Raw genomic sequence first — 22,391 nt, 5'->3', positions numbered from 1 at the left:
ATATACACACACGCATTTATAAATATGTATATATACATATATATATATATATATATATATATATATATATATATATATATATATATATATATATATATATAAATATATATATATTGTAACCTACATCGTAACTAACAAAATTATTGTAATTACCCTTTTTTTGTTCATTAAGCAATCAAACTATGTGGAGTTTTCTTTGTTGTCTACTTAAAACCATTCTTTTTTGGAGATGCCACTTAACTGAACACAAACTAGTTAGAAACTCATGCATGAGTATTAAACATTATGGTTTCCAACTTTTCTTAAACTTGGTTTATCAATAATTAGGATCAAAATCAAACTGAACCTTAGGTTCAGTTGGATTTGAGCTCTTAACCATTAAACATTGGTTTAATCAGATGTCACCTCAACTGCAGTGATGATCAAACAATTTTGGTCCAATTATATTTGATAATTTTTACATATCCAAGACTTTGGGATGTAATGATATATAAAAAAGGGTTTTAATTTTTTTACTATGATAGTAATAACTAATACAATCAAAAATAGCTGTATTTTTTCTATAAAAGAATAATTACAAAATAACAAAAAACTGCTGTTTTAAATAAACATATCCTTAACTTGCACATTGATCTGAATATCAGGCTTTTATTACTTTTACAGTATACCCAATATAATAAATCACATTTGTAATAGACAATATTAATTACTTGAATTTAAATTATAGTCACATTTAGGTAATTTTTAACTTTAGAAATTATAATTTAACATACAAACACAACTTATCTAAAAACATCTATAATTTTGTAGTCCTAACATATTTTTAAGATCTAACATATTTTATTTGACGATAGCAATAATACACTTGAATTAATTAATTTTGTAAGCTAAACAAACCAATTTGTTATTTTCACATTTAACCAAAATATGACTGACCTGCTATATGCTATATAGTATACCTATATAATATAGATAGCACAGTAACACTACTTTCTTTTTTTTCTGTTGAAAATAGACAAACTTGAAAAACACCAAACAATGTTTCGAATAAGCCTCGTAAAACTGTAAAACGTTTTCTTAATCCAGCAGCATTTTAATTTCAAATTAAATTTGAATACATAAAATTGGTTTTGCGATCAGCTACACTTTGATCAATTCATGATGTGTATACGCTTACTAAGTTCAGACTTGAGATTAAAGTAGATGCAGACTGTTCTTATTTTAGCTGCTAAAATGATGTTCTAAAAATATTGTAAATTTTTCATTTGCATTAACATACCATATGTCATATAACTATTTAAAATAATTACTTCTAAACAAAATCAAATGTGGCAAGTGAAACTTTGTGTTAAAACTTAAACAGGTTTATATCTCAGGAAAAGATGGAAAATAATGCAATTACTGTCTTCTTATTAACAACTTATTTCATGAGATCTGCCATTTGTAGTGAAATCACATTTTGACAAGGCGCATAATTTCATGCAATAAAAACTTTGAACGCCCGGAGAATGCAGATAGTTCAAAAATAAAGCTGGCGGAAAATGCAGATAGTCCAATTTTGTTTTACGCGGAGATTGCAGATATGCCAATTTTGTTTTTGGCGGAGATTGCAGATAGTCCGATTTTGCGCGGAGCCATCGAATTCTTATCCTACGGAAAGTCCGTTTCATTGGCTAAGAATTTCACGTGTCAAAACAAATCGAAATGTTATATATCATATAGGGGGCATTCCACGTCAAGTGGAACCACTTTTTGGTCAAATTCGACATCACCGACTCGGATTTTGATGAAAATTGGCTCACATGTTGGGCATATGGACAGAAGAAAAACTTGTAAATTTTTTTGACTTAGGTCAATTATTTCCTGAGATATGACCGTTCAAAGTTTTGACCTTTTCACTTGACCATGGTTATTTAAAATGTCATAACTTTTTTTCTATTATACTTAGGAAGTTGATTTTGGTGGCAAACAGAAGCTCTTGCATAGACGAACAACTTTGTGTCTATACAAAAAAGTGATAAGTTCAATAAAAAAAAAGTTATTGGTCATTTGGTCATTTGACCTTTGACCCCGGTCGATGGCAAAGGTCAAAGGTCATAATTTTTATTTTACACATTGCTTTTTCTATTGTGGATGTCCCATGAAAAAATCTTTTTGGGATTCCCACAAACAGCTTTGGGATTAACGTTAAAGTATAAGTAGGTTCTAAAAATTTATTATTTAAATACCTTATAATTATACAGTATTTCAAGGTAATTTATTGAACGTAGGCCCTAAGTTATATAATAGCTACCACATACCAAGTATATTATAATTTGGTGATACTTGGCCTGTATATATATATATATATATATATATATATATATATATATATATATATATATATATATTATATATATATATATATATATATATATATATATATATATATATATATATATATATATATATATATACATATACATATACACATATATTGTTGAAAAGTAACAAAAATGCCTTATTTAGCAGTTTTAACTACATGGCAGTACAGTACTGAATGCATTATGATATTTACACCATTGCAATACATATTTGCTAATAATAAATTAAAAAAGCTATAATAGTTAACGATGATGCAAGTTAAGTGCTTTGGTTGCTCTTTTAGACTCTTTAGAAGTAATGAAGTATGACCAACCAGTTGTAGTTTTGGGTTCGACTGCTAGCAAAAGATCATTCAAATCAACAGTAAAAATATCTGGAGGATCTCTGAAGGAGAAAAGTTGACTTGGACCATGAGGGTGAAGAAAGTTCATGGTTACTTCTCTTTTTTCTGGATTGCTCTCCAACACACAACCTATCCACCAATGTTCATCATACTCTACAACCATGTAACCAGTAATTGAACTGAAGTTGAGCTGGCTAACTTTCTGTGACGTAATTTTTTCAATTCTAGACACAGAACTGAAACTATAATCTTGTACTTGAAGTTCATTCGTGGATAATGGTTTAAAGCAATGAAGTTTTTGGGTACCAGGAATTGTTTTAGCATTCGAAAATCTTTCCTTCAATATTGTGGATTCGATTTGCCAATCATTTGCAGTGAGGTATTCAAAGGAAATTCCATGGATATTTTCTTTAGCAAAAGTATATAATTGATAAGTGGTCATTATTTGGTCATGGTACGGACGTTGTAAGCTTGCTTTTGCGGCTTCACGTTTAACAGTTCCTCCAACTCCATCACAAGGGCCCTTACCATGACTTGTGGCAAAGAAATGCCATTCAGCTGGAATACCAAAGTCCTCTTTGTGATAGCACAGATTTATTAAATTCTTGCAGTTTTTGTATTGTGCTGCACAGCCATCACTAAAATATGTTATTTTTGATACCTCAAATTTCACTTTTAAAAAATTAATTAGTTTACGCTGAAAAAGATGAACTGCAATTGTGTCATGAGTATTACATTCCAAAAGCAGCACATAACTTCCATGACATAAATTTCCTTCATATTTATAATAAAAAACAAAAGGATGTAAAGTTGCTTGACTATTTGTCCAATGATATCCCTGTGCTGCATCTTGTATGATGAATGCATAATTTTCTGAAAAATCACCAATAACCAGAAATTCTCCATCAGATAAATTGTTTTTCTTCCAGTCTAAGTATTTTGCCTGCTCTTGAGCAATAAAATCATGTCTAGTTAGTGTTTTCAAGCTCCCTAAAAATCTTTCAATAAATTCATCAGTAGACTGTATAAAGGTTTGAAGCTGGGACCTATCTGTTGTAGTCCACTGTTTATACTCAATTTCTTCAACTCCTTTAATTTCAAAGCATTGCAACAGCCATTCCTTTAGCATAGCAACTCCAGGGCAATTTTTACACTCGCCTAGAGGACATGCTGGTAAGGAAGGATTGCATTGGATTTTAGCCAAAGCATGTTTGTAGTTCTTAATAGGGGTTTCTAGTTCATCTTCTAGTTGTAAATCATCCATATGTGATCCGACTATCATGAGCTTAACATTTTGATGAATGGTACATACACATACACAGTGAGTACCACTTGCTCCTGCAAAGACACATTCTTTTGGACGTAGCTCTGCAAACTTCGAAAAACCAATTCTGATATTTGGATACTTTTCTGAAAATAATTGATAAACTTCCTTCAAATTACTTAAAACTAATCTTTTCTGAATATGTTTTCTTTCCCCATTTTCCATAACAGATAGAAAATCTTTTTTTCCAGGCATTACACGGCTAACAGTGTCAGAGTAATAAAACTCTTTTACCATATCTTTCACATGTACAGGTAGTGATTTCCCTTTTTTTGGGTTAGGGGTTGATAAAACACCTTTGGTTATTAAAACTTCTTTTGCTTGAGATACAAGTCGATGAGAACAACTGAATTCTCTCATCACTTTTCGATTACTCCATTGAGCAACAAATATTGTTAAAATCATGATTTTTTCACTCTTACTTTGTGTTGATTTATACTTATCCTGGAGCACTTTAACAATGTCATCAGCACATGTGTTGGAAACTTTTTTTTTAGTTGCTTCGTATTCATCATCCTGTGAAGTATCAATGGCAATATCATCTGAATAAGGAGATAAAAGGTCTAACTTCCTTTTTACAAGTTGTTTAAGCTTTTTCTTTTTCTCCGGAATATAACTTTTAACAGTTTGTAACTTGCGTTTATCCAAGGGTGACTCACCCAAAAACGACAAGGATTTATTAAAAATTGAAATTTCTACATCCTGGCACTGATAATTTTCATCTCCCTTATCACTGTAAGTATCTTGAGATCTGGAACTGCCTTGAGAATCTAACTCTGTATTACAATTTGCAGAACTTTCATCATCACATAATCCTATTTCGGAAGGTAAGCCAGTGATCCTCTTTCGACAAGTATCACATAATTTTGCTCCAGCCATAAGTTTTGAGGGATACATAGCTACCTGCTGACTAGTAACTACCCTTAAAGTTTTATATTGTTTTTTCTTATGGTGTTGGAAAGGATCATAACAATAGTGCTGTCTCTTCTTTAACTCTTTCACTTGCGCTTGAAATGCCATTTTTAATCTAAATTTAATTTGAAAGTTGCTAAAAACTTTTTTCTAAGTTGTCTTTTGATGACTAATTCAATGGAAATGAATTGATTTTTTTAATATAAAATATATATTGCTTTATATATTGCTCATATCATTTAATACTGACTTAGTATGTATATATAGTACTAGTAATTAAATTACAACCTATAAAATAAAAGGAAAAAAGGAAATAATTAATAATATATATCTACAATAGGTTATTTACAGAAAATGACCTCAAAATATCGCATTTGTAAGGCCGATAAATAATAAATTTTTAGAACCTACTTATACTTTAACGTTAATCCCAAAGCTGTTTGTGGGAATCCCAAAAAGATTTTTTCATGGGACATCCACAATAGAAAAAGCAATGTGTAAAATAAAAATTATGACCTTTGACCTTTGCCATCGACCGGGGTCAAAGGTCAAATGACCAAATGACCAATAACTTTTTTTTTATTGAACTTATCACTTTTTTGTATAGACACAAAGTTGTTCGTCTATGCAAGAGCTTCTGTTTGCCACCAAAATCAACTTCCTAAGTATAATAGAAAAAAAGTTATGACATTTTAAATAACCATGGTCAAGTGAAAAGGTCAAAACTTTGAACGGTCATATCTCAGGAAATAATTGACCTAAGTCAAAAAAATTTACAAGTTTTTCTTCTGTCCATATGCCCAACATGTGAGCCAATTTTCATCAAAATCTGAGTTGGTGATGTCGGATGGGTGGTTCCACTTGACGTGGAATGCCCTATAGTGAAAATGGCAATCGCTTTTACTTCCTCTGAATCTTTTTCATCATTTGTATTGTTAAAAGAAGCTATTAAAAAAATATGAAGATACTAATTTTGTTAAGTTATGGATTAGAGATGCTAGAACTATTGAGGCTGCTAGAAAATCTGTTCCTAAGAAAGCTGCTCAGATTAAATACTATTTCATCAAGTATTATTGCATAGATGATGGTCAAAAATTTAAATATAGTGGCGAGGGAAAACGTAAAGTTCGTAAGTTATTATTATTATTTTTTTTTACAAGATAATGTTAAAAAAATCAATAATTTTTTTTTAAACCAATTCAGAGAAATCATTTATGAACACCGATACAATATTATTTACAGAACCAATTACAGGACCCTGAGGAACACTACTTAATACGTCCTCCCAGTCTGAATAGAATTCACCAATTACTTTACACTGATTTCTATTACTTATAAAATCCAATGTTAGATGTGGCAAGCAATCATCACTTAGTTCTTTAGCAAAAATATCTAATACCTCAAGTTTAGTTACATACAACTAGCTCCTAATACCTCAAGTTTAGTAAAATAAAACCCCTAGGTTAGTTATATAAAACTTTAAAAAGACAAAGCTATGAATGGCTGTTTCAAGATGAGATTTATGGCTTCTTGTTTTTTTGTTTTTTTTGTTTTTGAAAATATTCACTCAGGGGGTGTTACTAAAATTTTTATAACTTTTGAAATATTAGAGATAATTTTGTTCTGTAAAAATCTTAAAAACACCAATAAAATTTCACTTCAAAAATCTCACATTTACAGTGGCTTTATTTGCTAATGATTTTATTTCAATGAAAATTATTATATATCTAAAATAGACCATATTTTGGATTCTGGTTATAACTATTATTATGGGACTTTTAAAAAAACTGTCCTTTCTACCTGCATTTTAAAGCATCAGAAGATGGACAATCTTTAGTTTTACAAGATATGGATAAAATGAGTATTAATGTAAGGTAAAATGTGTTGTTTTTTTTTGCTCAACCTCAAGATGCATGTGTGATAGCTGTTATGATATGCATGAAGTATCCATGTAACCATGAACCATGAAGTATCCATGTAACCATCCAAGTAGCCATGAAGTATCTGAAGTAAGTTACACATTTCTTTTCTCATACTCCTCCTTATTACCCTATTGTTTTTTCACAGATTGATCTTTGTTTTTAAATTCAGATTCTCTATAAGCATCTTCCTAATCAAAGAAGACTTCTGGATTATGCTATTCAAAAAGCTACAGAGTTTATTCATTTAAAACCAAAAATAAGCTGCTGCAAAAAGAGTTGCACGCCTTCCTGGCCAAGCCTGGGAACGATATTGGAACCTTTGTAACAACATTAAAAAAAAATATACCTATCAATATATTTTGCAAAATTGTTCATTTTTTGCTTTTTTTTTAAATAAATTTGTATATTTGATTTGAAATATTTTTAGTTAATGTTGATATCATTAAACAGGTGAAAGTGAAGTAGCTGCTGTAGGTTTACTTACAAATGAGTGTGCTGCATTATTAAGGTTTGATTTTTTTTCTCATGCAGTACGCATATTTAATTTCCATGGATAGGTAGCCCCCAAAAAACATTTCAAATTCATTTTGTGTCATATTTTTAAACAATACTGTGGTGACTTAGAGCAGCTAAAAAGTTAACACTTGGAAAAAAAAAAGAATACTTCGGTTGTGTTACTTTGAACCTGAAATTCTACTGTCTTATTGCAACCATATTACTTTATATATTATTATAATATTACTTTGTATATATTATATTATTTTTTTATATTATTATATTATATTAAAATTACTTTGGAAAACTTCCTTGATAAATTCTATGTTTTATTAACCTCAATGCGGAATGAAAGAGACCACCAAACTATTTATCAAATGCAAAAAATATATGTTGATATGTTTGAACCTAATTCTACTGAGGCAAATTTTAAGGAAATTCTGACAACATATGCATTTCAGCTAGTGTTAAAACAAATGGCCTGGTGAAAATAATAATTATGTAGTCAAAAACAGTGAAGGTCAGCTTAAAGTTACTTCTATTTCATGTGCTTGTATGTTTTGCAAGTCCATAAGTCTGCCTTGTCACCATATCTTTGCTGTTCGCCAGTTGCAAGGAATGAATCTGTTTGATGCTAAGCTATGTACAGAAAGATGGACCAGGGAGTATTATCGTTAGCATCAGCGAGTTTTTAGTACACCTACCAGAAATGAAGAGTCTTGTGTAAAGTTTCATGCAGCACCAAGAAAAAATATATTTCTCAGTATGAAAAGTTCAAGTTTGCTCTTCAAGCAACATCATTTCTAGCTACTTTAGTATCAGAGTCTACCTGACATACTTTTAAACAGCAAACGAATCTTCTCCAGGCATTGCAAAAGGGTTGGGAATATGGAAAGTTCATGGTTATAAATGAACTTGTTGAGAAAGACTCTAGGATACCTGATATATTCTTAACTCTGGATTTTTCTATTGCTGGAGTACAAGAGGGTACATCAACATCATCAACTGTTGAAGAATCATATCACAGTGAGCTGGAGAAATTAGCAGACCTGAATGGAAACCCTCAGAACAAAGATAAAATGATCAGAAAAGTGCTGTCAGAACAATCTGTTGTGGATAGCACAAAACCACACCAAGAAGAATGTTTAGTTGTGGAAAATGAAGGAGGTATTACAGTTAAATATAAATTTAGAAATTGTTATCTGCTATTAAAGATAAAATACGTAAAGTATGAGTCATGTTAGAATTAGAAGGAATTATAGAATCTTATACATTTATTTTAGTTTCTGGTTTAAAGAAGATTCATTTGCCTCAATGTGTTGTTCAATGTGGGTGCCCAAAAGGTGTAACACTTACAGCTATAGGTCTGCCTAAAAAACGTTGCCGACAGTCTTCTGATGTCCCAGTTCCTTTTGTGAAACTTAATCCTGTTAAAAGACATGTTAAAAATGATTGTATTACATGTTATAAAGACCTGAATACTGTTTTGTATAATTTTATATTTAATAGCATCAAATTACAAACAAAACCAAATGGGTATAAAGTTAATTAAGGTAGAGCTTATTTGTAAAACTATTTTTTTAAATTTATATTAATAGTTCATTAAAATTTAACTTCAATTTTTCTTTTAGAAGTTAATTCTATGGTATTAGTAATAAAGATGATTTTATTCTCTTATAGTGATACTTGGTTGGGTTTTAAAAGCTGATGATGTACAGAAAGCTCTTTCTGGCACTCTAATTGATAGCAGTGCTAAAGAAAAAAGACCAGATTGCGTTTCACCCTCAATTCTTGATAAATGTGTATAAGAATTTCTTTCATCAATTCAGTTATATTTTACCTCAGATGCATGGAAAACTGTCCATAAAGTAATCAACACGAAAAAAAAATCAACACATTTGGCCTTTGGCACATTTGGCCTTTGCAGAAAACTGTGAATTAAATGTATATGTTATAAACTAGAACATTTACGGAAATAGCTAAGGCCCTGACATCCCCTTGTAAGTGCAAAACCTATAATTCTTTAAAAGTTTCAAAAATATGATTTTTTAAAAGTTTTGAAAGGCTTTAATTTTTAATATTTTACAAATATATATTATACGCTAAAAAAGTTCGTTCTGCAAAGTTTATCACTTAAATTTTGTAGAAAAAAGTTAATAAAAATATTTATTAATATTACCTTCTCTGCTTACATTTATTTTTACTACCGAATGCGCGTTTTGTTAATGAATAGATTCGTTTTGACATGTGACATATTTAGCCAATGAAATGGACTTTCGGTAGGATAAGAATTTATGTTTGGCTACCGACTTTCGGTAGGCAATCCACGGCGTTAAATATTTGGTACCACCTTAACTTATCGCAGGGTATTTTCAACCTCAACTCATTGCGCCGCCAAGGAAAGGGTGAAGCATCGGCGTTTTTACTGCGATCAATCAAAACCAATCAAAAATGTGGTTTCTTTGTACACGCACTCATTTAAATATTTTTTCTTAGTGAACTTTGAGTTTTTAAAAGCACTATTTCCATTGCCATACTTCTGATAAAACTATCTATTATCAGAAGTGGGCCAATTACGTTTTCAAGTCAAAATTCTAGACAACTGAAGAATGAGAATTACTAAGCTGATTGTGAGGTGTAACTTATGTAAGAAACCTGAAGTATGACTCTGAAAACCACATCTTAGCAGTTGCTCACCTACTGCATCCATAAATAATGAGCACTTTTAAGGCGGGAGCGTTAAAAGTGCTCATTATTTATGGATGCAGTTATTATTTATCGATCTAGTTTACACCATATCGGTCAATATCATTCTATTACACTTGTATAATAATGAGAACAGGCCAGCTGATAGTGCGATCATCATTGATTATGGAGATCATCCTATGGAAGAGTAGTTGGCTACTCAAAGAGGTAACCAACTGAACACCTGTTTACCCAAGCCACCTGTTGATAAAAAAAACCCAGCTAACACAAAACGTTCGAGCACGTTCGATGAACGTTGGAAACGTTCGGGTACGTTCTAAGAACGTTCCATAAAAGTTCTGGATATTTACTAAACTTTCTATTTACTAAACTAAAGTTCTGGATATTTACTAAACTTTTTTTTAGTGTAAGTTAATAGCACAAGTTTGGTACATAAGCAAAATTATTGACAATCAGTTGACAACAAAGAACCATTTTGTGGCACTAAAAAAAAAAAAGATTTTAGAACCAGGTGTCTTTTCAGAACTTTAAATAACTGTAAGAGAGTAAAATTTAGTAGGCTTGCATTGTAAAATTTAGTTTAGCTTGCATTCCTCTGCAAATGTAACTTTCACTACAAAAATTAACCATAAAATTAAACTTAAAATTAAACTTAAAATTTGAGTAGTTTGAAACTTTTACTAAAAAAAAAAAAATGTTTTAATTTAAGTAATTTGCTGGCACTTCACGGACTGTTAGAAGTTAATTTATATGCTTCTTGTCCAGTTATCTCGTAAGAAATTAAGCATATTCATTTAAATATTTTTTCTTAGTGAACTTTGAGTTTTTAAAAGCACTATTTCCATTGCCATACTTCTGATAAAACTATTATTGTGGAATGTCGAACAAACTTTTATCAAAAGAAAAAAATAAGAAAGAAGACTTTATGAAGAAATTGGTAAAAAGAAAGGTCCAATTTGCTTTTTGATAAGGAATTGATCAACTTATTGCACTGCTTCATGATAAGACGTAGATAAGAAAACGGTTTTAATCAACATTTTCGGTTTTAAAACATTTGTTGGATCTTTTACTGGTAATTTCTCAGGTTTTACACAGTTACAACGTGTTTTAATAACTTTGACATTTTTTTAACAACCGATAAATAAAATTTTATCAAATTTCAAGGTTTTAAGCAACTTTATGCTCTTTAACAGATATGAATTCGTTAAAACCATGTAGTTATTGATATTTCTTTATTTTTCCAAGTTGATATCTTAGTTGAAAAACCATTCTAGTAAATTCCTTCTCCTAGCACAGCTGGTGAGAGACAACTAAGGAGTACCAATGAGTTGCAGGGCCAGATGAGTCAGTAAATTCTCCAATTAAATCTTCAGGCAAAAAAATCTCTGAGAGTTTTGGTGAATCTCTGCAGTTGCTTTCATCAGATGTTTTAAAAACAATTAACATTTCATAACATCTTTAAATATAGGAAAAACAAATTATTTCGGAATGTCAAAACAGGAAAAGTTATTATTAGTTATCAGTCTTCACTAACACACGAGCCAATTATACCTTTCTGCAATGAACAAAACATCATGCTAAAATCATAGCTAGTTAATAATTGGCCAATTAACAATAGAAGCAACGTGCTCAAACTAAAAATACAAATTGATATAAACATTAACTTAAGTTACATAAGTTATAGCAAAAAATATTTATCACCCAACAAACAGCACACTATTTATTACTAGTTCTTAATATTTTAAAGGTTAATATTTAACCTGTTTACTAGTGAACGACTAAAACCGAATTTTCAGCCAAAACCGAAATTAACAAAATTTCGGTTTAGTAAAACCGTAACCGAAAATTGGTTTTCAAGTGTTGGCCTGTTTCGTTTCAGCTTGACTCAAATTTCTGTTTGGTTACGGTTTTACTGAACTGAAATTTCGGTACTTTCGGTTTCAAATGAAATTTTGATTTGGGCTGTTTACTGCTACATACAGCTTCAAAAATCTTTAAATTGTGGATCTACTCATAATTGGAACACAAATCTATACTGCTCCAGACCCCAAATCTTTTACTCATGATGCTGTATATTCTAACTCGTTGTTTTACAACAGTCAGTAACTGTTCAATAAGTGTTAAAAAATGTTTCTACTTTGAATTAATCATGCGTTGAAATTCACATTCATTTGCAGTACCATCGTCCAATCTTTTGTGACCACAAAAAAGTTTTTTTTAAAAGGGGAATAACATTTTCACTTTTTTAATGCTTTCACCATATCATCTGGAGAACTTGGTTCTAACCCCGATTCCTACATTTGACGACAGAAAAATATCAGTATTATTAATTCAAGTAAAAAGTTCTCAAGTAATTTCACACAGATTGCAAGTGCAGAGAGTTATTGTGAAAATAAAACTAAGGAGGGCTACACTAAAGTGGGCTGCTAAGCTTTTCCAAAAAAAATACTGCGCGTGTGTGAATAAGTTATTATTACTCTAAACGAATAGAAGAAATTCGTTTAGACTAATATATTTTTTAGCATTTATGTAAAATTAATGATATAAAGTACAGTATGTGGTCTAGCGTTATCAAGCAATAAGGTAGGAGTGAATCTGTTGACCAATCTAGGTTTGAACTCTCTTTGCCGTTCTTTTAACAGTTTGATGACAACGTTTTGCAATACCATATTCTGAAGTTGCGTAGGCACAACTGAAGCGAAGTTTAACGTTCCATTTATTTATAAATTGTGAAAACAATGTACTTCGAGATGCTGTACCATTGTCCGTCAGAATTTCGTTCGAAACTCCTTGCTCGAGAAAGATTAAAAACTTCTCGCTCGAGAAAGCGTTTAATTTCTGAATTACACATACTTTAGTTTGACCTTTAAGATAACGCCATTTTGCATACCGAGTAGGTCCACAGTCAATAAGAGTAAGATAGTGTTGTCCCTCATGATGAGTTATACTTATTCCGAGTAGCTGTTCGTTTTACTACAATTTTCCCTGGTGGCCACTTTATTGGATTTTGATCAATTGATTGGCTGGTTGCTACATTTTTTAAACACTTGTTTCACTTCTTGCCTGCTCATTAATGAGTCAATTTTCGAACAAATTCCAATGTTCTTTTCAATCCTGTCGAGCTACTTTAACAACATTTCAGACACTTAACTTGGTTTAGACTCCGTGGTAACAAGTTTGATATCCACCCTGAGTTTATATTCCTCTACAATAATTGCGAAAGTCTAAAATTGTCTTCTTATCAGCATCTTGTTTGAAGATTTTGTCCTCAGCCTAGATTTTCCGTTGTGTGCGTCGGTGACCCAATGAAATAGGGTAAAAGATTTATTTTTTGCGGTATTCACTTTTTTTTTTGAGAAATTTACTTTTAAGTACTTGTCTGACTAGCTCTTAAAACTTGAAAATATGTATATAAATTTTGCATCAATCATTTTTTTAAGACCTTGATTTTTAATTTAGTTAACTTAATTAATCTAAGTGCTTCATACTGTAATCATGGAAAATCGTGACAGTTTCGAAATAGAAGAAACAATAATTGCTGTTCTATCTCGAAAATATAAGAAGCATGAAGTTCTTTCTCTAAAAATACCCTTGTAACAAGTTTGTGAAGGAGCCTTATCAGTTTATGCTGCCAACAAAAAGTATCCCTTGCCTTAGCAAACGATTAAATGGCATTTAAAGAACCAACAAAATAGAGAAGGTCCGAAGAAAACTGGTCCTGAAAACGTGTTAACTGAATTTAAAGAAGAACAATTGGTTGCATAGCTTGGTGTGTCATCTGAATGATTTAAACGATAATTTAATAAAGGCTGCTTCAGACGTACGACAACTTCATAAATCTTCCAATACTCCAACGTTTAAAGATGGACTTCCTGAATATTAGGTAAAATTGTTCCTTAAAAGAAATCCTGGAATAGTTCTTCGTACCCCTAAATCAATTAGTAGAACAGCAGCCATTATTCCAGCCAGCAGAATGAAAAAATTTTTAAAAGTTTTTACAACTTTTTAGAAAAGAATAATTTACTTCATGTTATTAATCGTCCCACTGTTGTAAAAAATGACCAAAAACTACTTTGAGCTGACCCGAGAAAACCGCTTTGACAGGGTGAAACTACAATGTTTCCTGACTCCAAAAATGTAAAATTTGAAATCTAACTATTTCGTCCAAGAAAATAATTTTGATTTTTAGTTTTTAGTACTTTGCACAATAGGGCAAAATGACAGCTTTTCAAATTTTGCATTTTTACAGCATTCAAAAACTCTCCAAAATTAGCATTTATTACTCTAAAACATAACAGTCTATATAGCAAGTATAATTTGTATTTATTTTAACTCAGAAGATAAAATTTTACCTACAATTTCATGGTTGAACTATATTATAAACATTTTGTTGCATCAAAATTGTAAATAAGCTAAAAATTCCGGTAATAGGCAGTGAATATGTTTGTTTTAAGTTTTGCATCAAAATTGTAAACAAGCTAAAAATTCCGGGAATTGGCAGTGAACATGTTTATTTAAAGTGTTTCACTTATCAGTTGTGTGAGAAAAATTTCAAAATGCCAAATTTTTCAAAAAATCATGAAGATTGTCGGAAATCTGTCTGTGTCTTGTGTCTGAAGAAGTGCTCTCGAGAGTTGACACAGTTCCTTGTTGAAAAGATCCTCAAGCATTACCATACAAGTCTTGATTTGACTGATACCAGAGTGCCAAGAGGCATTTGTGACTCATGTCGAACAATTCTTCGGAGAAAAGATGAAGGAAAAGATGTTAACCTGCCACCTTTGTTTCCTTTCTCATCTATAAAAGTTAGACCACCAACAAGAGATCAACGTTGCAACTGTCTTATTTGTCAAGTTGGACATTTAAAGTTGAATGAGAAGAGCCCAGTGAACTATTCTAAACCTGTGGAAGATTGTACCCCTCAAAGATGTGGTGATTGTTTGAGTCTAGTTGGAAGAGGTCTGCCACATCAGTGCACTCCATTCACTTTTAGAGAGAATCTCAAGCAGCTAGCTACAGCTGATCCACTCGCTGAAGAGCAAATAGCTACTCAAGTCATCTCTACTAAACCTTCCACACCTGGTGGTACTGCCAAAATATCGCATCCTAAAGGCGGCCCACCACTTAGAGTTAAAACAGGTGATACTTTTATATATACATATAAAGATGGCAGGTTCAGAGGGAATACCTTTAATTTTAAAACTTAAAATTACAAAAAGTGTTAATATAATTTCATTTTTAGGAAGCTCAAGTGCAAGAGCTCTTTTTCCTGAACCCAGCATCAAAACTGAAGATCTTGTACAAGTTCAGCTAAACACAGGACTGTCCAACCTTGGCATGAAGAAATTGGCATCAACCATCAACAGAGTCAGTGACACCAAGATTGTGGAGACTAGTTTTCTAGCTAAGTTTGAAGCCATTGGCAAACAGTTGTCTGAGTTTTTTACTCAAACCAGCATCCAAGTTTTATCAGAGAGTAACTCCACTGACTTTGTGGTTGTGCATTGCAAGGATCTTGCCGAGCTTTTGAATGAAGTCCTGCTTTCTCGAAGAGTTTTCCAGAACCATATTGTCAAGTTGGGAATTGATGGAGGTGGAGGATTTCTGAAAGTTTCTCTTGGCATCATGGAGTTGGATTCTCACTGTGATTCAAGGTCACCACCACGGAAAAAACTTTTAACTCAGAGGTCTGCCAAAGACAGTAGTGTAAAGCGTCAAATGCTTGTGGCTTTATCAGAAGGACTACCAGAAAACTTTGAAAATGTGAGGCAGATCTTGTCTTTAATCAAGTTAGACAAAGTCAACTTTGTTGTCTCATGCGACATGAAACTTGCCAACATCCTTTGTGGCCTTCAGAGCCATGCAAGTACTCACCCTTGCTCTTGGTGCAACACAGAATCAAAGCATCTTTCTCAATCAGGATCTTTGAGGACACTAGGCTCACTTGTTGCCTGTTATCAAGAGTTTGCTAAGTCTGGTGGTGATATCAAAAAGGCAAGATCTTTTGGCAATGTAGTGCATGAGCCTTTGCTATCTGGTTCTGAAAACAAACTCATCTTGGAGCTCATACCACCAATGGAACTCCATCTTCTCCTTGGTGTGGTCAATCACATGTACAAAGCCATGACAGAAGTTTGGCCCAATGTTGTCAAGTGGCCCTCAGCTCTCCACATTCAACAAGAACCATACCATGGTGGGCAGTTTGCAGGGAATGCCTGTCACAAGCTTCTCAGCAATCTTGACCTCCTTCAAAGAATTGCAGAGACTGAGTCTGCCTTTCAAGTCTTTGGAATCATTGATGCCCTTCGAAAGTTTAAGTCTGTGGTGACAGCATGTTTTGGTATGGTTCTGGAGGATGACTTTTCTGAAAAAATTGATCGCTTCAGAAACTCATATTTGGCAATCATGAACATCAGTGTGACTCCAAAAGTTCATGCTGTTTTCTTCCATGTGAAGCAATTCATTGAGATCAAAAGGGCTCCCTTGGGGATCTTTAGTGAGCAGGCAACAGAATCAATGCATCATAATTTCAGCTCACATTGGCAGAGATACAAAAGAGACCGCAATCATCCTGAGTATGCAAAGAGGCTTCTTTCATGTGTTGTGGACTACAACAGCAAGCATTTGTGAAGAATCAAATATTGAGAAGAATTTATTTTATGTACCATTTGCTCTTTATGTGTTTAGAATCAAGAGGTTGTTTTTGTGTTTTGGCTTAGAATAACTAAAAGAATTATTTAAGAAAGTGTTTATTATTTCCATCTTGTTAATGAAAAACTGTATCAGTTGTGTCAGAATAAACTATTATTCAAGTGAATTTTAGACAGTTATGTTTTGGAGTAATAAATGCTTATTTTGAAGAGTTTTTGAATGCTGTAAAAATGCAAAATTTGAAAAGCTGTCATTTTGCCCTATTGTGCAAAGTACTAAAAACTAAAAATCGAAATTATTTTCTCGGACGAAATAGTTAGATTTCAAATTTTACATTTTTGGAGTCAGGAAACATTGTAGTTTCACCCTGTCAAAGCAGTTTTCTCGGGTCAGCTCAAAGTAGTTTTTGGTCATTTTTTACAACAGTGGTCCAGATGCTTTTACAATGTTGATAAGACTAATATGAATTATTTATTTCAAATATTATATATAAATTTAATATTTGAATTGAACCAGAGCATGAAGAGAGTTTCTTTAAGAAAAGGTACGAAATCAGTTTACAAAGTTAATCAAGACTTAAAAAAAACATCAGTGCCTGCTATTGCTTTGGAGCTAACGGTTCTATGTTAAAAACCCTGGTCATTTTAAAAGAAAAGTTTAATCGGATGGGAGATCTTACTTATGCTTCTGGAATTGTCAGTCGGTAATTTTCTATCCACTAAAACTAAATTTGGATGGCAAAACCAACGCTCTTTCAAAGAATTAATTTGGAGTTGAAAGATGTTAACCTCCTGTTTTCATATTCTTAGATAATCATCAGGTTATCTGAACCTGTTATTAAAAAGAAGCGTGGAAGACCAGCTAATATTCATTAATATATACTTTATGGTTTTAAAGAAATTTTGAATATTTTGAGAAACTAAATTGGAAGTTCTTATGTTCTTATAAGCTAAAATGCAATAAAAGCAGCTAAACTTAATGTCTTTTAAGTTTATCGCATTTTTAGTTACAAGAATTTAAATATGGTCATTTTTTAAAATGCTGCAAAAAAGAAATTTTTTTACTGCAAAAATACAGATTTCATACAGCAAAAAATAGATTTGTTAGTTAATTTCCTTTTTTAGTAAAACCGTTAAGATGCAACTAAATTAAGATATTAATTTGTATTTTCTTGGCGCGTGTTTCTTTTTTTTTAAAAGAGCATATAGCTTAAAATTTAGGGCAAAGTGACCTAATAATGGCCGGGTCTTATTAAGAGCCAAATTTGGGTCAGCTTTTGTTACATTTATTTACTTGGCGGGACATTTACCTAGTTGATTAATATTATTTCGTGTTTCTTTGATATATCTATGTTTTATTTGAGCTTTTGTAAATTTTTCTATTAGTCTTGATTTTGTAGAAATCTTATTTTTGTCAAGGTTAGTAGAAGTAAATATTTTATACCGGCGGTACTCATTTTTGTTTTTTTCAAGCAACTTTGAGACGCATTTAACGAAGTATTCCTTCGTGTACGGCTTTATGATATATTTTGATCTGTTTTGTTAGTTTATTATGTTTATGTAAACTGTTTTATTTGTCAACACACGAAAGGAAGAAGCATAAATGTAGCCCAAGCTCAAAGATCTCAAATAGTCTCATTAATAGCCACTCGTTTGACCAAATAAGAGCCGTGGCTCTTGTATGGTACTAACGTGGCTAATATTAGGATCTTAGTGTAATTTATACTGTATAAACACTATAAAGTAAAATTGATTTCCAATTTATTTCAAATGCATCAGCTATTTATATAAACATAAGATATAGGCAAGTGCTGATGTAACATTAATTTAGTATATAGCTAGTAAATATATAAAATAGTAACTTATCTATACAATACATGTATATACTTTATATATATATATATATATAATCATTTTTAAGTCTTATACTATATTTTAAAGCTTGTATGTTATTTCTTTAAGTTGATTTTAATCATGGAAAGCACAAAAAGGAACAAGAAAATAAAAAATAAAACTGCCTCTAGTTTTAACTCAAAGTTTACCCAGAAAGTGACAAAGATTAAGAGATTTCAGTGGTCTAGTGTTGATATGAAAAATGCAATTACAGCTGTTGAAAATAGTTTAATGTCACAACGAGAAGCTGCATTACAATTCAATGTTCCCCGGTCAACTCTTGGTAAATATTTTAGAGGAGATTCAGTTCTTGGTGTTAGAGCTGGACCTAGTCCAATATTATCTAGCAATTTAGAGAACAAGTTAGTTGAATATGCAGCAACAAGGGCTACACTTGGATTTGGATTTGGAAAAAGACAATTTAAAAAATATGCTTCTGATTTAGCCATGAAACACAATTTAAAGTTTAAACATTCAACTCCTTCAGAAAAATGGTGGCGCTCATTCAATAAGCGACATAAAAATTTAGTTTTGCGAAAGCCTGAAGGTACTTCATCAGTTCGCCATCAATGCATGTCTGTTCCAAAAGTAGCAAAATATTTCTATTCACTTCATGAAGTTTTGCAGGAGACTCATGCACTTTTAAAGCCATCTTTGATTTGGAATATGGATGAGTCCGGGTTACAGATGGACTTTAAACCTCCAAAAATAGTTGCAAAAAGAGGTACAAAACACCTTCAATCTCGTACTACAGGAAAACGTGAAACCATAACCATTATTGCTGCTATAAATGCTGCAGGTGATTTAGTGCCTCCACATTTAATAGCAAAAGGTAAAACGATTAGGTCTCTTCAATCTTTTAATACTACAGATGCACCTTCAGGCTCAAATTGGAGTTTTAGTGAGACAGGTTGGACAAAGCAAGGGATTGCTTATCTTTGGTTCACCAATACTTTCTTGCCTAACATAGGCAGAGATAGGCCACAAGTTCTCATAGTTGATGGTCACGATTCTCATAACTCAGTTGAATTATTGTCTGTTGCAATTGAAAATAATATTCATATTGTGGAAATGCCAGCACATTGTTCGCATTGGCTCCAGCCTCTAGATCGAACAGTATTTGGTCCTCTTAAAACATATTACAATCAAATCTGTCATGAATTGATAAATGAATATCCTGGAGTTACTGTTGACAAGCCTAATTTTTGTGGTCTTTTCAAGAAAGCCTGGGATCAAGCCCTCACAGCTGATAACATTATTTCAGGGTTTCAATCGTGTGGCATATATCCATACAATCCATCTGCTATTCCAAGCACAGCTTACTTGCCTAATTCTGTCTATTCCATACAACAACTGCTTGATGAAAATGATCTGCTTGAATCAAGTTTGCAACCTATCAAAACTGACACTAGAATAACAACATCAGAAAGTTTAATAGAAGTGGGAGTTGATTTTGAAATAGAATCAAGCGCAAACAAATCTGAAAATACGTCTGAATATAAAAAAACATATAACACTGATTTGGTAAACCTTTACAATAATACTGCTTCTTTGGTTTGGGATACTTATTTAACACATGAGCAGTTTACAACTTTCAACTTCTGTATCCAGAATTGTTATGACATTCCAGATCCTTTGTATAAAGTATATAAAGAATTCAAACTGAAAAAGAGTTCATGCATAAAGGATGTTTTTGACATAGATATTCCAGTGTCAAATGAAAACACAGATCTTCCTATTCCAATTCTAAACGAAACCATTGTTCAGTCAAATTCTATGCCAAATGAAATCACAGGCCAGCCTTGTTATTTGACCAATGAAACCCCCTCTCATTATAATCAGATGCCAAATGAAGCTATTGTTCAGCCTATTCTGACACCAATTCAGTCTTGTACAAAGGGTTCTGCTAATGATAGTGACAATGATATTTTGCCTTATCCAAAGATATATACTATCAAGTCAAAAGAAAATCGAAGAAAGGTTCAAAAATATTTTGTATTAACTTCACAAGAAGCTATGCAATCGAAATTGAATAATGAGGAAAAGAAAAAAAATAAAGTCAAAGCAACTGAAGAAAAAAGATTAAAAAAGAAAAAAGAAAAAGAACAACAGAAGAAAGAGACACAAAAATTATCTAAAAAAGCTAATTTAGTTCAAGAGATTAATAGCAATTAAAAAATTTCTCAACTGATTTTTTTTATTTCCTATTTGATACACTAGCTAAATTTGAATAACAAATAAACACTTTGTTAAAGTACTGCTATAAACCAAGAAAAAAATATTTTTTAGCAAAACAGAGTATATTTTACTATACTCTTTTTACTAAAAAATTTTTTTCTTAGTATCTAGTAGTTCCTAGTTCATTATTAGGTTATAATCATCTGATAAAATAATACTTTTTGATATATAAGCATTCTTAGATATATCAGTTATAGGTTATGTAGGTGGCTCATAATAGGTACCATTTCTCAATTTGCTGGCTACTATTTGGTCTACCCGGCCATTAATTGGTACGAAATTGAAATCTCTGTTTAAATACATTTTTCTCTGAATGAAGCATATTTTAGTACTAACTAGGACTTTTTTTAGGTAAAGCCGTTTGTCACCAATGTAACAGTGAAAAAATAAAAGCTCCGTTAGATTAAGGCATTCTTCACGGCTATCAATAAGAAATTTATGGCCATTAATTGGGCACTTTGCCCTATGTGCTCAAAGTTTCTAAGAACGGAAATACCACAAAATAAAACTTTTCCCTTGCTGTTTTTGAATCAGTGCAGTTGCAAAATATCTATTTTATTACCAATTAAAACAATTACCAAATATACCAATTAAACTCCATGTTCAGTCTTTTGATTACTGCGTCGAACTCTGACATGTTTATATACACTGCAGGCCAAAAGTTTCCGGACACTTGATATTTTTATATAAAAAGCTAAAATCTAGCACTCACCCACACTGTTGCCTCATTGCCATAAACATTCCAAACTTCATTTGTGGGATTATTATTACGTGTTCTATTTATCAAGTCAGACACTTTTTCAACATAATTAAATTTTAACTTTTCATCCCATGTTATTATTCATGCCATTTACAGTTCTTTTAACATATTTTTTTAACATATGCATATTCTTTTAGCAACGTACCGCAAACTGGAAGATTCCTTGTCATTTTACAAATAATGAAAAGATATTACGCTTGGTTAGTGATCTAGCACTTTTACCAAAAATTTTGTCTCGTTTCCAAAACACTTATTTTCAATTCCAATCAGTGACCCTAGAACTCTTGCCCTTTAGGAAACACAAACCACCGGCTTACAATGTAATCCAAACGTTTTCAAATGGTCAAGTACACGTCGCACCAGTAAAATTTTTTCACTCAAAAAAGTATCATCATTGCATGATGATATTCCGTTTCAGATGTTTTTGTCCTGCAAGAAAACGTTCTCCAACACCGCTTTTATTACGACAGGCGTAAAGTTTAGTTTGAATCCTGAGCGTGTTAAACAAAACCCCACGGTTTGGTAAATCCAGAGGTTCTTATCAATTTTTAGTTGCATCTAGGCTGAAGATAAATTGATTATTGAAAAAATTTCAAACCGTCTCCTTTCCGAAGTTTGTCAGCACATGCGTCTGTATTTGCCCCAATGATATATTAAGAATAACTAGATGTCTAACTGCCGTAAATCGGTATAAGAAAAAGTGAAGCAAAAATCGGCCATTATGGGGGGCAAAATCTTTACGCTATTTATCAAAACAAAACAAATACGAAGCTTTTGATTTGTT

The 22,391-nt window shown here is 31.9% G+C and overlaps 2 protein-coding genes, 1 long non-coding RNA gene and 1 pseudogene across 4 annotated transcripts; all 4 read left to right on the top strand.

Annotated features, from left to right (window-relative positions):
- Window positions 1-5,826: 5,826 nt before the first annotated feature.
- LOC149891621 (uncharacterized) lies at window positions 5,827-8,263 on the top strand. The gene is made up of 3 exons (XR_016450178.1): window positions 5,827-6,072; window positions 6,853-6,952; window positions 7,035-8,263. It is a non-coding gene; the product is annotated as an uncharacterized LOC149891621 (long non-coding RNA).
- Window positions 7,555-9,911, top strand: LOC149891620 (uncharacterized; annotated as a pseudogene). Its single transcript, XR_016449672.1, has 2 exons — window positions 7,555-8,527; window positions 8,644-9,911. The product of XR_016449672.1 is annotated as an uncharacterized LOC149891620 (transcript).
- Window positions 9,912-14,513: 4,602 nt separating this feature from the next.
- Window positions 14,514-16,882, top strand: LOC145188670 (uncharacterized). The gene is made up of 2 exons (XM_080065143.2): window positions 14,514-15,205; window positions 15,309-16,882. The coding sequence occupies exons 1-2, from the start codon at window positions 14,623-14,625 to the stop codon at window positions 16,694-16,696; spliced, it is 1,971 nt and encodes a 656-aa protein (XP_079921269.2). The 5' UTR covers window positions 14,514-14,622; the 3' UTR covers window positions 16,697-16,882.
- Window positions 16,883-18,583: 1,701 nt separating this feature from the next.
- Window positions 18,584-22,256, top strand: LOC149891619 (uncharacterized). The gene has a single exon (XM_090077219.1). The coding sequence runs from the start codon at window positions 18,691-18,693 to the stop codon at window positions 20,782-20,784; it is 2,094 nt and encodes a 697-aa protein (XP_089933345.1). The 5' UTR covers window positions 18,584-18,690; the 3' UTR covers window positions 20,785-22,256.
- The last annotated feature ends 135 nt before the right edge of the window (window positions 22,257-22,391 follow it).

Source organism: Hydra viridissima, unplaced genomic scaffold, assembly GCF_058129835.1.
Source record: "Hydra viridissima isolate aposymbiotic clone 2 unplaced genomic scaffold, HvirCarnegie_v1 scaffold_2, whole genome shotgun sequence".
NCBI classification, from domain to species: domain Eukaryota; kingdom Metazoa; phylum Cnidaria; class Hydrozoa; order Anthoathecata; family Hydridae; genus Hydra; species Hydra viridissima.
Note: the sequence above shows the minus strand (reverse complement) of the source record. Positions and strands in the feature narration are given on the sequence as shown.

Bases quoted from the DNA above. Each gene is read 5' to 3' on its own strand.
- LOC145188670 (XM_080065143.2), top strand. From the start codon at position 14,623: ATGCCAAATTTTTCAAAAAATCATGAAGATTGTCGGAAATCTGTCTGT. The intron at 15,206-15,308 runs GTGATACTTTTA...TTTCATTTTTAG, and splicing joins ACCACTTAGAGTTAAAACAG to GAAGCTCAAGTGCAAGAGCT.
- LOC149891619 (XM_090077219.1), top strand. From the start codon at position 18,691: ATGGAAAGCACAAAAAGGAACAAGAAAATAAAAAATAAAACTGCCTCT.